The sequence below is a fragment of the Rutilus rutilus genome, assembly GCF_951802725.1.
Source record: "Rutilus rutilus genome assembly, chromosome: 17".
Classification (NCBI taxonomy): Eukaryota; Metazoa; Chordata; class Actinopteri; order Cypriniformes; family Leuciscidae; genus Rutilus; species Rutilus rutilus.
In genome coordinates, this window is record NC_140230.1 from 19805325 (window position 1) to 19817465 (window position 12141).

At 36.2% G+C, this 12141-nt stretch overlaps 2 protein-coding genes across 3 annotated transcripts in view; one reads left to right on the top strand and one right to left on the bottom strand.

The window, feature by feature from the left end:
* gtpbp10 (GTP-binding protein 10 (putative)) overlaps positions 1-4847 on the top strand; it is a 51250-nt gene extending 46403 nt beyond the window's left edge. Inside the window, exons 3-10 of the mRNA XM_084435626.1 lie at positions 128-219; positions 423-567; positions 856-929; positions 2259-2311; positions 2709-2816; positions 2901-2978; positions 3573-3696; positions 3916-4847. Of these exons, the coding sequence (XP_084291752.1) occupies positions 128-219; positions 423-567; positions 856-929; positions 2259-2311; positions 2709-2816; positions 2901-2978; positions 3573-3696; positions 3916-4157 (916 nt within the window). The 3' untranslated portion in view covers positions 4158-4847. The remainder of the gene's footprint in view (positions 1-127; positions 220-422; positions 568-855; positions 930-2258; positions 2312-2708; positions 2817-2900; positions 2979-3572; positions 3697-3915) is intronic.
* Positions 4848-5529: 682 nt separating this feature from the next.
* Positions 5530-12134, bottom strand: LOC311276173 (meprin A subunit beta-like). 2 transcript variants are annotated; one of them, XM_084385712.1, is made up of 15 exons: positions 12052-12134; positions 11815-11882; positions 11682-11700; positions 11414-11452; positions 11189-11220; positions 11006-11084; positions 10783-10900; positions 9116-9294; positions 8741-8959; positions 8145-8297; positions 7490-7714; positions 6951-7382; positions 6678-6851; positions 6466-6556; positions 5530-6108 (listed from the first exon to the last, which is right to left on the bottom strand). In XM_084385712.1, exons 2-15 carry the CDS (start codon positions 11875-11877, stop codon positions 6042-6044), a joined length of 1890 nt encoding a protein of 629 aa, XP_084241838.1. In that variant the 5' UTR covers positions 11878-11882; positions 12052-12134; the 3' UTR covers positions 5530-6041. The 2 variants fall into 2 exon arrangements, with proteins under 2 accessions (XP_084241838.1, XP_084241839.1); XM_084385713.1 differs by lacking the exon at positions 12052-12134 and having other exon boundaries at positions 11815-12019.
* Positions 12135-12141: the final 7 nt, after the last annotated feature.

Sequence of the window (12141 nt, forward strand, 5' to 3'; positions counted from 1 at the left end):
GCTTCTCACAGAAAGCTGTTTATTGACTTTTAAAACCTGATTTTGAGAGCTGTTGAATCTGATTTGTATTGTGCTGATTTTGTTGTATAGAGAGTAGAGACTAAGTATTGTGTGGTGCGTTTGTCAGTATTTATGCTCTGAGAGGGGCGAAAGGAGAGGACACCCAGGTATTCGCACCTACTGGGATCAGTGTCACAACGGATGGGGGGAGAATACTAGGTAATTCCATTTACACCTCTCTAACATCTGGATCATCCACTGTTTTCCTTTCACATTCCTCATATCACTTTACTTCTTTGTTTGATGTTTTCCTACACATTTTCTCTCACATTTGAACTTATATATCAAATGCCAATTTGTGTTGTTTGTTCCTTTTCACAGTGTACTCTGTGTCATTGAACATTTTATTCTTTTCACTTTAGGGGAGTTGAACTGTGAAGGAGACAGACTTTTGGTGGCTAGAGGTGGTCATGGTGGCTCTCTTCACTCTGGGTTCTTACCCAGTAAAGGTCAAACCAGGCATATTCGGCTGGACCTTAAACTCATTGCAGATCTTGGACTTGTAGGGTGAGATAATCTCTACACAGAATGTGGACTGGGGTGGGAAGTATTGCTGTCAAAAGTAAAGCACATAAAGAGCTAAACATGATGTAGGAAAAATGCACAAAACAAATAATGCATAATTAAACTATACTTGGTATGTAAAAACTTCATTGATTGTGATGTTTTGTCATAAAAAAAAAACTGCTGTGTCATTCTTTGTGACCCTCCTTGTGTTATTGTTTTTCTGTGTATTTCATTCACACACATCAAACATTTTTGTACAGGTTTGATAGGCTTGTATTATTTTGACAGGTTTCCCAATGCAGGCAAATCCTCCTTGCTGACTGCCTTGTCTCATGCTACACCAATGATTGCCAGCTATCCCTGTGAGTACTGAAAATCAAATTAGTTAAACCAACGTAGTGAAAAGTTGAAATATCTATCCATCTATCCATCCATCCATCTATCTATCTATCCATCCATCTATCTATCCACCCATCTATCCATCCATCTATCCTCAGCAAAAAAAGAAATGGACCTTTTTCAGGATACTGTATTTTAAAGAGAATTTTGTCAAATCCAAATAAGTTTAACAGATCTTTATTGAAATTAAACAATGTTTTTCATGCTTGTTCAGTGAACCATAAACAATTATTGCACATGCACCTGTGGAAAAGTCCTAAAGAAAATTAAGGTCACAGTTACAATAACTAAATAATAAAAAAAAATAGTTTTGTCCTTTGGTTGAGACGTTAAACCGAGGTCCTGACTCTCTGTGGTCATTAAAAATCCCATGGCACTTCTCGAAAGAGTAGGGATGTAACCCCGGTGTCCTGGCCAAATTCCATCCATTGGCCCTAGACAATCATGGCCTCCTAATCATCCCCATCCACTGAATTGGCTCTATCACTCTATCTCCTCTACACCTATAGCTGATGTGTGGTGAGCGCACTGGCGCCGCTGTTCTGTGACTGCTGTCGCATCATCCAAGTGGATGCTGCACACTGGTGGTGGTGGAGGAGGAGGAGAGATCCCCTGATATGATTGTAAAGCGCTTTGGGTGTACAGTAATACATATGAAAGCGCTATATAAAATGCCTCATTCATTCATTCAATAACTTGGGACATTAAAGAGACCTTTTCGCTGACTCTGTAAAAACACCAGAAGAAAGATGCCCAGGGTCCCCAATCACCTGTGTGAACATGCCATAGTCCTGCTGCAGGGAGGCATGAGGACTGCAAATGTGAACCGAGCAATAAACTGCTATGTCCGTAGTGTAAGACAGTGCAGGGAAACAGGACAGTTGATCGTGTTTGCGGTGCCAAAACACATGTAACTTTGTGTCTCCTCAGTCGTGAGGTTGCAAGTGCCCTGGTGAAAGAGTGGAGTAACATCTCACAGCAAGAACTGACAAATTTGCTGCAGTCATTGAGGATGAGATGCACTATAGCTCTTAAAGCATCTGCTATCTATCTACACCAGATATTCACTACTGCTTTTGATATTGGCCTCCCTTTCAGGGACTCATTTAATTTCTGTTCATCAAATGTCTGTGAAATGTGTTCAGTTTACGTCTCAGTTGTTAAATCTTTTTATTTTCTTACAGATATCCACATAATAAGACATTTTCAGGAAAAAAATCAGTTGAAAGTGGAAGTATGTTGCATATATGATATATATTGCTGTTTTTACAATGATCCCCTTTTCCCCTCAGTTACAACTTTAAGACCTGAAATCGGAAAGATCATGTATGATGACCACAAGCAGGTAGGATGACATGCTCTTCAAAATGCTGAACTCATAACATTTACTCATCTCAGCAAGATGCTATCATGTCATTACTTAATGTAGTTACAACAGTGACATGCCTGTTCAGAAGACCACATTGTGTGAAGAGTCTTTGTTTTTAATTTAAGGATATAACTAAATTAGATTTATTCTGCATACTGATTGACAAGCTTGGTTTTGACCTTCTGCCATAAAGAGAATTAAACCAAAATTACAATATACAGTTAAACCAAAAATTACAATATACAGGTACATTTTTAATAAACAGATCTTTAGCAAATGTGATTTTATATTGCATGTTGTGTCTTATAATTCACACTTTTTCAGACTGAAGAGTTACATCAGAATGAGTTACAGAAGTTATTTTTCTCTGAAGGTTTCAGTGGCAGACTTACCAGGACTCATTGAAGGTGCTCACGTGAATAAAGGCATGGGACACAAGTTTCTCAAGCATGTGGAAAGAACCAAGCAGCTTTTGTTTGTGGTACTGCGTTCAGTCTGTTATGTTGTGAACTTAATGTTAAGTACTGGGAGAGTTGTATAGTAATCTCATGTTCAGATGTTTCAGGTCGATATCTGTGGGTTTCAGCTAGCTAGTAACACCCCATTTAGGTCTGCATTTGAAACTGTACTGCTTTTAACCAAGGTAAATACATACACTACCGTTCCTAAGTTTGGGGGTTAAAAAAAAGAAAAAGATTATCTGTCAAGAATGTATTGAATTGATCAAAAGCAATAAAGACATTTATAAAATTACAAAAGACTGCTATTTCAAATAAATGCTGTTCTTTTGAACTTTTCATGAAAGAATCATAAATAAATAGGCAGCACAACTGTTTTCAACATTGAAAATAATATTCTTGAGCGTCAAATAAGCAAATATTAGCTGCTGAAAATTTAGCTTTGCCATTACAGAAATAAATTACATTATCAAATATATTAAAATAGAAAACGGTTATTTTAAATTGTAACATTTCACAATATTACTGTTTTACTGTATTTTTTTCCAGTCACTTGTTTTTTATAAAATAAATGTAGCTTTAGTGAGCATAAGGGACATCTTTCAAAAACATAAAAAAAACTCATACCAACCCCAAACCTTTAAAAAGTAGTGCAAACACACACATAGCCCATGTCACATGTGGTTTTTTCATGTCACCACTACTGCTTTTCTCAATGAAATGCTTCTGTATACAAGATTTTGCTGCATAACTTGCTCTTGATCTTTTTTGTTGATCAGGAGCTGGAGTTGTATAAGGAGGAACTGTTAGACAAGCCAGCCATCCTGGTCATAAATAAGATGGACCTCCCTGAGGCTCAGGGCCGGCTCAGAGAGCTGGAAGCTCACTTGGAGAACCAGGAAGGTAGGTATTATTGGAAGCAAACAAGCTATTTAGGGACTATTATATAGGTAATATCATGAATATTAGTTATTTTATATATTTATTATATATTATTATATATATATTATTATATTTTGCTGAAATGCAGGCCTAATGTGATTGTTCTACTGCCCTGACCTTTACATTTTTCTGCATTTGTCCTTGATTGATAACTTTAGAGTGATGCTCTGCTTTCCCTAGAATCAAGCCACATCTTTCCTGAGGACGTCACCCCTAAAACACTAATGCGTTTTATGCACATCGTCCCAGTCTCTGCCACGACTGGCCTTGGACTGCCCTTGCTCAAGTCCCTCATTCGTCAATCACTTGAGGAGCAGGATGACATAGAAACTGAGGGTCAGCGCAGTGAGAAGCTACTCAAGTTGAGAAGGGAGATTCTCTCTTCATCCATACCCAGCTGGGGGTTTCCTCAACCAACCTGAGGTCACATATTCAGGTTTAGGTATGGCAGTCCATAAACAATCCTCAGGGATACTGTTGAACATTTGCTGACCTGTTAAATATTGAATGTGTGGCGAAAAGGAACACAAATTGCATGTTTTTCATTTAACAAATCAGTCTAGGTTGTATAGACTAGTATCTGTGCCTTATATGTCTTTACATTTCAATGTAACTGTGCATTCATGTTTAAAGTTGGTTTTAGCTAGTCTCCCAGTCTGATCAGGCTGGTCTGGTTTGCTGGTTTTAAAGGGGTTTTGGGAAATTGTCAGTTGAACAGGCTGGGAGACCTTTTTTTTCCCCCAACAAGGTAGTAAGACACTAAAAAGGCATAATCATATAAATTTGATTTAAGTCTATTGACAGTGACTGCCTTTAGTTTTACTTATCACCAAGTTCGCGTCACTGTTTTTCAAGGTCTTGCATTTTGCGGAAAAATGTATGACACAATCTGAGCTCTACTGCCATCTGCTGAGATTTCATGCTGTTTTTTGTTATGTAGGTATCTCATGCCTTCATTGATTTGTTTCATACTAGATTATACTGTACCAGATATTGTGAAAGAGTGAGACTGAATGGAAGGATGAACTGTGAAGCAAAAAAAAGTCACATGTTGACCAAATCCAAGTATGAATTAAAGTTTGGTCAAGATGTCAATAAAGTAGAGAAACTGATTTGACCGTTGTTGTTTTTTGTAAGTCAGCAAGCTGAAATTCTGGAATCATAAGTTAAAAGGGATTTTAACATTTCATAGAACTGTTACAATAAATATATAATTCCTTGTTATTATTTCTATGGTAACAGTTGTGGAGTGGCATTATTAAACCAATCACCACTTGACCGAGCACTTAAGCCAAAGTTAGTGCAAATGTTTTCTTTCTGAGTTCTCAAGTGGTTTTTATTGTTATGCTGTTTATCAGAAAACCTTCCTCGTGATATTTTGCATCATATCTAACATAAATGTGTATGTCCTCTTGTTCACCTGCAGACAAGTAGCAGCTCCACCATATGCCACTAGATGGAACTAAAATCTTGCAGGTGGTTTCAATTGCAGGCCAAACCAGGGTGCATAGGCTCCTTTTCATGTTAGAGGCCCTGTCCCAAATGGCACCCTAAACACTCGCGGTCTTCCTACGAGTGCAGTTTTGTGACGTAACGCCGCTTTGACTGTCGGGAAGTAGTCTGCTGCGGAGCTCGCAAAAGTGCGTATCGAGGGCACATATCGACCACAAAAGGGGCGCCCGCGAGCACCCTTCTGAGACCTAAAATGACTAATTGGACACCCAACGGTCTCATGGACTTAACGGACACAAGACCGAAAGTGCATATGAAGTGTGCCATTTGGGACAGGGCCAAACTCAGACAGTGGGCGGTTTCGGAGTTTGCAGAGTTTCCATCTGTCAAATTTGTATGCATATTCACATATATATATTATATTCACATTCAAACACACTTTTTAGTCATATTTATTAAACTGATTACTTGCAAAACTGTTTTGTGATTTATATTAAAAAGAACATTTCAAGGTTAGATTAGTATTTTACAGACCATAGTATTCATGCAGTGATTAATAACATTGAAAAGACTCAGATATGGCAAATATTTACTATAACCTCCACAGAGAATGTGTGAATCTAACATTATTAAAGAGTTTGACAACAAATTGCTTATTTATAAATTGTTGTAATTAACTCTAAGGATAACATTAATTGTAAATGAATGAATATAAACTTAAAATGTTCAGCTCTTTTCATTAACAATACACATTTAGCTATCATATCCCAGAAAGCTGAAGATAGATGTAGTTCTTTGGCATTGAACTCGTGTGTAGTCAGACATGGGGAAGTGATTAGAGTGATTTCTTATGATTAACTCACTAGCAAAAGAAAGCAAAGCACCAAGATGACCAGAGAGGAAGCAGTCTTGGCACAATCACTAAAAGAAGAATAGTGAAAAATAAACATTATTAATGCAATAGAACCAATCAGTTCTTTTTTCAGAAAAAATCTGAGGATAAAGGATAAAAACTATAATGGAGTCAGATTAATTATATTGAATTCAGAAAAATAACTGATTATGCACGTCATCCTTTAACTGATTTTTGTTACTACTATTAGTTCAAATTACCAGTGTAAGCTTCCAGCCTTACAGATGTTACTATATTCACTCAGTATATGTGTTCTCTCCTACATTATCTAAAATTTTGTTTTATTTTTTAAAGTACTTTCTAAAAATATTTTAGTTTTCTGTGTTTTAACTAAGGACACAAACAGAGATTAAAAGGATATTCACCTTGAAGCACTTGTCTCAGGAGAAACGTTGAAGTTCTTCACTGTCACTTTAGGGCAGGGTAGAGAGTCCTTCTGAAGAAGCCCTGAGATATCTGGATTGGAAAACCACATTTATGGACATGAGAAAGTGGGACGCAATAGAAATTTATCATAGTTTTTGATCAGTTTGCTTCAAGTTAAACTTGTTCTCTGAGGTTACTTCACAAAACTTACCTTGCATGGTGAGGAGAAATATGATGTCACCACCCTTGATAAACTCTCTTCTAGTCAGATCATCGTTCACTATGGAATATGGATATTTTAAATATGTCCCCACATATACAGTCTCATTGCCAATAGTGACTCGAGTTCCATTCTTTCCAGGATTGTCCCAGTAATATATGCCATCTGTTACAACAAAAATAACAAAATCATTTATTTGATCTTTAGCTAAGTAAAATGCTGCATATGAACACAGATGTGATGGAAAAATAATAGGATCCTCACTGGGAGATGCCAAAGCAGGGTCAGTGGTGATGCTTTGTTCTAAGGACATGCGCTTCTGCATGTGTGGATTCTGGTCAAGCATCTGGAAGGTTATTTGTCTCCATGGACAAGGCCACTGCAACTGGTCATCATATGCACCAGATACCGGACGAACATACATAAAAAGGTAATTATTCTGATTCACTAATGCAGCCTGAAAGCGATAACCATCACTGGAGTAATACAATGGACTGAAATGTGTTGAAGATTCCCTTATTGAAAAGTCCTTTATCTGCCATGTGTGCGGACACTCAGTCTCTGAAATATTGATATCATCCAGTGAGAAGCCTCCACGGGACTTTCCAGCTCCTTTACGGGCTTCAAATACAACTTGGAAGGTTTTATTTGCATTCAGTGACACATGATGCAGTTTCCAGTAATTACCAGGGAGTTCTGCAAGACATTAAACTTTAAACATTTTAAGGACATCTTGAATACATAGGCCTACACATTTGTTTTCCTCTTTCTGAACATGTACAGCACTTGAGGAAGAGACAGACCTGTGATCTGATCCATAAGTCTGAGAGTTCCTCTGTTGTCTGCTTCATTCTGGTACTCTCGGATCCAGATGTTGAGCTGGTCAGACTCATTACTGCTGTGATAGTAGTAGAACTGCAGGCACTGGACTTTGCAGTCTCTTTTAGGGGTCATTGTCTTGCTCTCCATTCTGGCTGTGTCCCCTTCCTTTTTCCCCTCAGTGCTGAAGTGCATGAAAAAAGACGTCCCTGCAGACATGAAAACAGGTGCATAGTTGTGTGGAACTGGGTGGTACAGTGACTGCTTCTGTAGATGGTAGTGAAGCATTTATTTTTGGTATCTTGCTGTAGGGGTGCAACGGATCACAGTTGATCCTTGATCCGTACGGGCCAGAATCGGCACGCATGTGATTCACGGATTAACTGCCAAGTTTAACCATCATAGAAAGTTTATCATTTGGACGTGTTTTGTCTTGCCAATTTATACATTCAAACAATTTTAAACGCGAAAGAAGAGGCGCAAAAATTGGGACTCGCGCGTTATTTATAAATGAAAATCAAAGTTACATTTACTCTAGCCCCCCTAGCCCACAGTGTGTGTTTTGTGATCCGTTGCACCACTATCTTCCTGTGATATCAAAACAGACACTTTCCACTGTCTGACTGTAACAGATCTCACCATTTTGTTCTTTGCTCGAGTAGGTGTGGTCAATCACATTGATGCCACTCACTGACTTCACTCTCTGCCAGCCATAAACAGCAGAACAGACACTCATCTGACACAGAGATTCATCATCAAATCTGCAGTGGTCAAGGAAAGAGATGGAGGAATCTGTAATCCAAACAGAAAAGCACTGAGGCAAAATCATTTGCACATCCAATTTTTGCCCTCAACATATTTTGTTGATCCTGGAACAACTTTTGAAACATCCAGGATGTTGATGTTGAATTTTTTTTAAATTGCAAATCAATTCCTTACAACTTCCCATGCATGACATGTGTCGTCCTTTTAGGAATTTAACTGTATAATATTTGTTTTCATGCAGTACCAGGAAGGACTTAACAGGAAGTGACTTTAACATTACATAAACTTCACATTTTTACCTGAGAATGTATGTACATAGTACCAACAAATATTAAAAACAAATATTCTAAAGTTAAATTCCTTAAAGGACAACAAATGTTCCCTTGTCTTCCACATCAGACTTCAAGTTCCACTAAAATGTTTAACATCCACAAACTGCAAAATGAAAACAATGTGTGTAAAATACTCACTGCATTTATAGAGTTTGTTGAGCTCAATCGCATCATATTCACTGATGTCCAGGCGTTGACCAATCACATCTTGGAACTCAGGGAGCTTGGTGATGATCGTGGGTTCATTACCGTTACTGAAGGCATTTTTATCATAATGCATCACAGAGTAATAGTCATATGGGGTGCCTTGGGTGGTGGTCACATACTCGCTGTCTTTATCAAAATTTCTCTCATGGCCTGAAAATAAAGACTATGGAGTTTAGGTGATTATTCATAAAGAATGGCTTATTAAAATGCTGATTAGTTAAATGGGCACTGCAATCAGTATGTCAGTGAATGTCTGTATTTAACACTTTTTCTCTTTTCCTAAAAATAATAAAAGTTCAGAGCAACCTTTTATGATGTTTTCAAATTTGATGGTCAAATAATCATCTCTGTCATATCTTGACTGCTCATGCCGAAATCCTAGTGCATGGAGAAACTCATGCTCAACAATGGCTTTTATTCCACAGCCATTTCCAATGGAAAGAGTCTGGCCTCCTCTAAATGTGCGGCCGACATATGACCAACACCTGCAAAATAAGAGAGAGATAACGGCACATTCACGCAGCACATAGGTTCATTAATATTTTGTCTGGTAGTGTAAAAGAATTTGTTAACTCATGAATGTTTTAAGGCCCTTTCACACCAAGATCGATAACTATTAGCATCCACACCAGCAAACTATAATGTTCTGCTTATTATAAGTGCATGCTGAGTTTTGTCATCTGCCACTTTTTTCCATTAGCTGAAAAAATTAAAAATAAAACATCTTAAAGTAATTCTAACGATATCGTTCAGTGAGAAGCCTCCACTGGGGTTTCCAGCTCCTTTACTCACTTCAAATACAAATTAGTTACAAATACTATCAGTTGTCGATATAGTTGAGGTGTGGACTCTGCCATTCTTTTATATTTAGAATGAGCGTTAAAGTTATCGCTCTAGGTGTGAATGGGCCTTTATACTATACATTCAGTATAGTTTAGGCTGTATCGGAATAGTCGGTAACACTTTAGAATACTGTTCCTTCATTAATGAATAACTACACAGGAACAAATGAGTAACGCACTATTAACATTGTAGTAACTACTATTAACTAACAAGAAAGACTGATTAACGAATTAGTAAGTCATAGCATTCAGTCGATTGTGGTAGTTCACTATTAGCTAATCAGTAACTATTAATACCTCACTGAAGACTACTAAGAACTATATACAGGTTCATAATTAATATTAATAATGCATAATATATAATAATGTAATAGTAACTCATTAGTAATTAATCAAGTGTTACTACATCCTTCTAAAGGAACTACTAATAATTTGGATCAGTATTCTAAAGTGAAAAACATGATAAATACCTAATATTGACTGAAGTCATTGTAAGTTTTAAGGCTTTTCTAAGGTTTTGGATAGTAATGACTCAATTGTTACTACATCTTTCTAAAGGACCTACTAATTATTTGGATCAGTATTCTAAAGTGAAGATCATGGGAACACACTAGTAATGACTAAAGTGTTACCAAATCCATTGGAAGGAATTACTATTCAAAAGCTTACAAAAATCTCAAAAGCTTACAATGACTTCAGTCAATATTAGGTAGTTATCATGTTTTTCACTTTAGAATACTGATCCAAATAATTAGTAGTTCCTTTAGAATGATGTAGTAATACTTGAGTCATTACTAGTGGGTTACCATTACCTTTTATTATAAATGATGCATTATTCATGTTAATTATGACCCTGTAGATAGTAGTTCTCTGGGAGGTATGAAACAAATAGTAGTTATTAATTAGCTAATAATGACCTACTACATTCATCTGAGAGCTATTACTTACTAATTTGTTAATCAGAGTTTCTTGTTAGTTAATAGTAGTTACTAGAATGTTAATAATGCATTACTCGTTTGTTCCTGTGTAATTATTCATTAATGAAGGAACAGTATTCTAAAGTGTTACCGAATAGTCTATAATACCACATATTACTAATATTGTGGATTACTAACTGGAAGCATACTGTACCCTTCAAGACTCTCCACAGAGATGTAAAAATCTTCAGCTGCTCGGGGCTTAAAGTCAATACATGATTTCAGTCTGAACTGCTCAAAAGCTCTCAAAATGACTCCTTTATAGTTCATTCCTATAATCACAATAAAAAATACATGATGGATGAAAAATATATAACAGTAAAACTACTTAAAAAATTATTTCTTAAACAGTAAGTGAGAAATCCATGTTTTCTTACTGAGATTCACACTCAGCTCATAGGGGACGGGAATATCCCACCGGTACTCATTCCCAAGAATGGCACTCCTTTGATTAGGCTTTAAAACAAATTGTTTTAAGTACTCTTAAAAATATCATATTGACTGATTTCTGAATTATCCATATTCAATGTACTTTGAGAATTTCTTAGAACACAACTCACCACCATGATGTCTCCTTCTCTGAGATTTAAACCTAACATTCAGTTTAAAGTAAATATGCTTGTGTTCAGTTTACAGTAAATATGCTTGAATAAAATAGGAGTATAAATCTATAAAAGTATGAGTAGGAGTATAAAAGTATAAATAATGATTTATGAACAAAAACAGATATGTTAGCTTACTAATATAAATGTACTTTAGTTCTTGATATAATATAGTAGTTTTACCTTTGTTTATATCTGGAATGTCCTTCCATTCCTCAGTTCCTTTGAGAAAAATATAATGAAGGAAACAAAAGAAGACAAAGATGTTATGTCGGAAAATAGAATTGACAACTGACAGAAGTGCTAGACAACAACATCATTTTAGTGAAACAATCTGAAAGTTAAATGAGAAAAAAAGAGCAATCAAAATTTCAGACCGTAATCACAGATGAGTGAGACAGATTACAATAACATTACAACAGATTCACGTCAGTGACTGAGCTGTACTTACCATTTATATCAGGTTGTGGCTGAGAACATGAGATATGAAAACAATACTCAGACATCAAAAAAATATTTAAAAAAATCAATAACCTTTACAACAACAATGTATTATAACATAAACCTTCTACTATCCAACTTACCATTGGTGATGCAAGACAAAGTGCCAAAGCCAAACTCAGCAGAAGAAAAGCACATAACTGCATTTTTACTGGGAATCATAATGATTACATTTTATGAATTATGTTTTATTATTTGCATTAATTTTGCATTGCAAGCAAAATGCAAGGGATACACCAAGTACTTAATAATGTTGAAAATCTTAATTACATTTAAGACCATGAAAATATGTGATTAAAAAAAAAAAAAAAAATACATACCAGTTCAGTCATTAACAGCTAAAGTTAAAACATAAAACTGCTTGACCACCGAGCTTGGCAGGTAAATAACCAAGTGAGAGTCCCTTGATG

Excerpts from the sequence above, each read along its gene's own strand:
- LOC311276173 (XM_084385712.1), bottom strand. The coding sequence starts at position 11,877 with ATGCAGTTATGTGCTTTTCTTCTGCTGAGTTTGGCTTTGGCACTTTGT. Across the intron at positions 7,715-8,144 it reads CTCGAGCAAAGAACAAAATG|GGACGTCTTTTTTCATGCAC; the intron begins GTGAGATCTGTT and ends TCATGTCTGCAG. Across the intron at positions 6,557-6,677 it reads ATTTCTCCTCACCATGCAAG|ATATCTCAGGGCTTCTTCAG; the intron begins GTAAGTTTTGTG and ends TTTCCAATCCAG.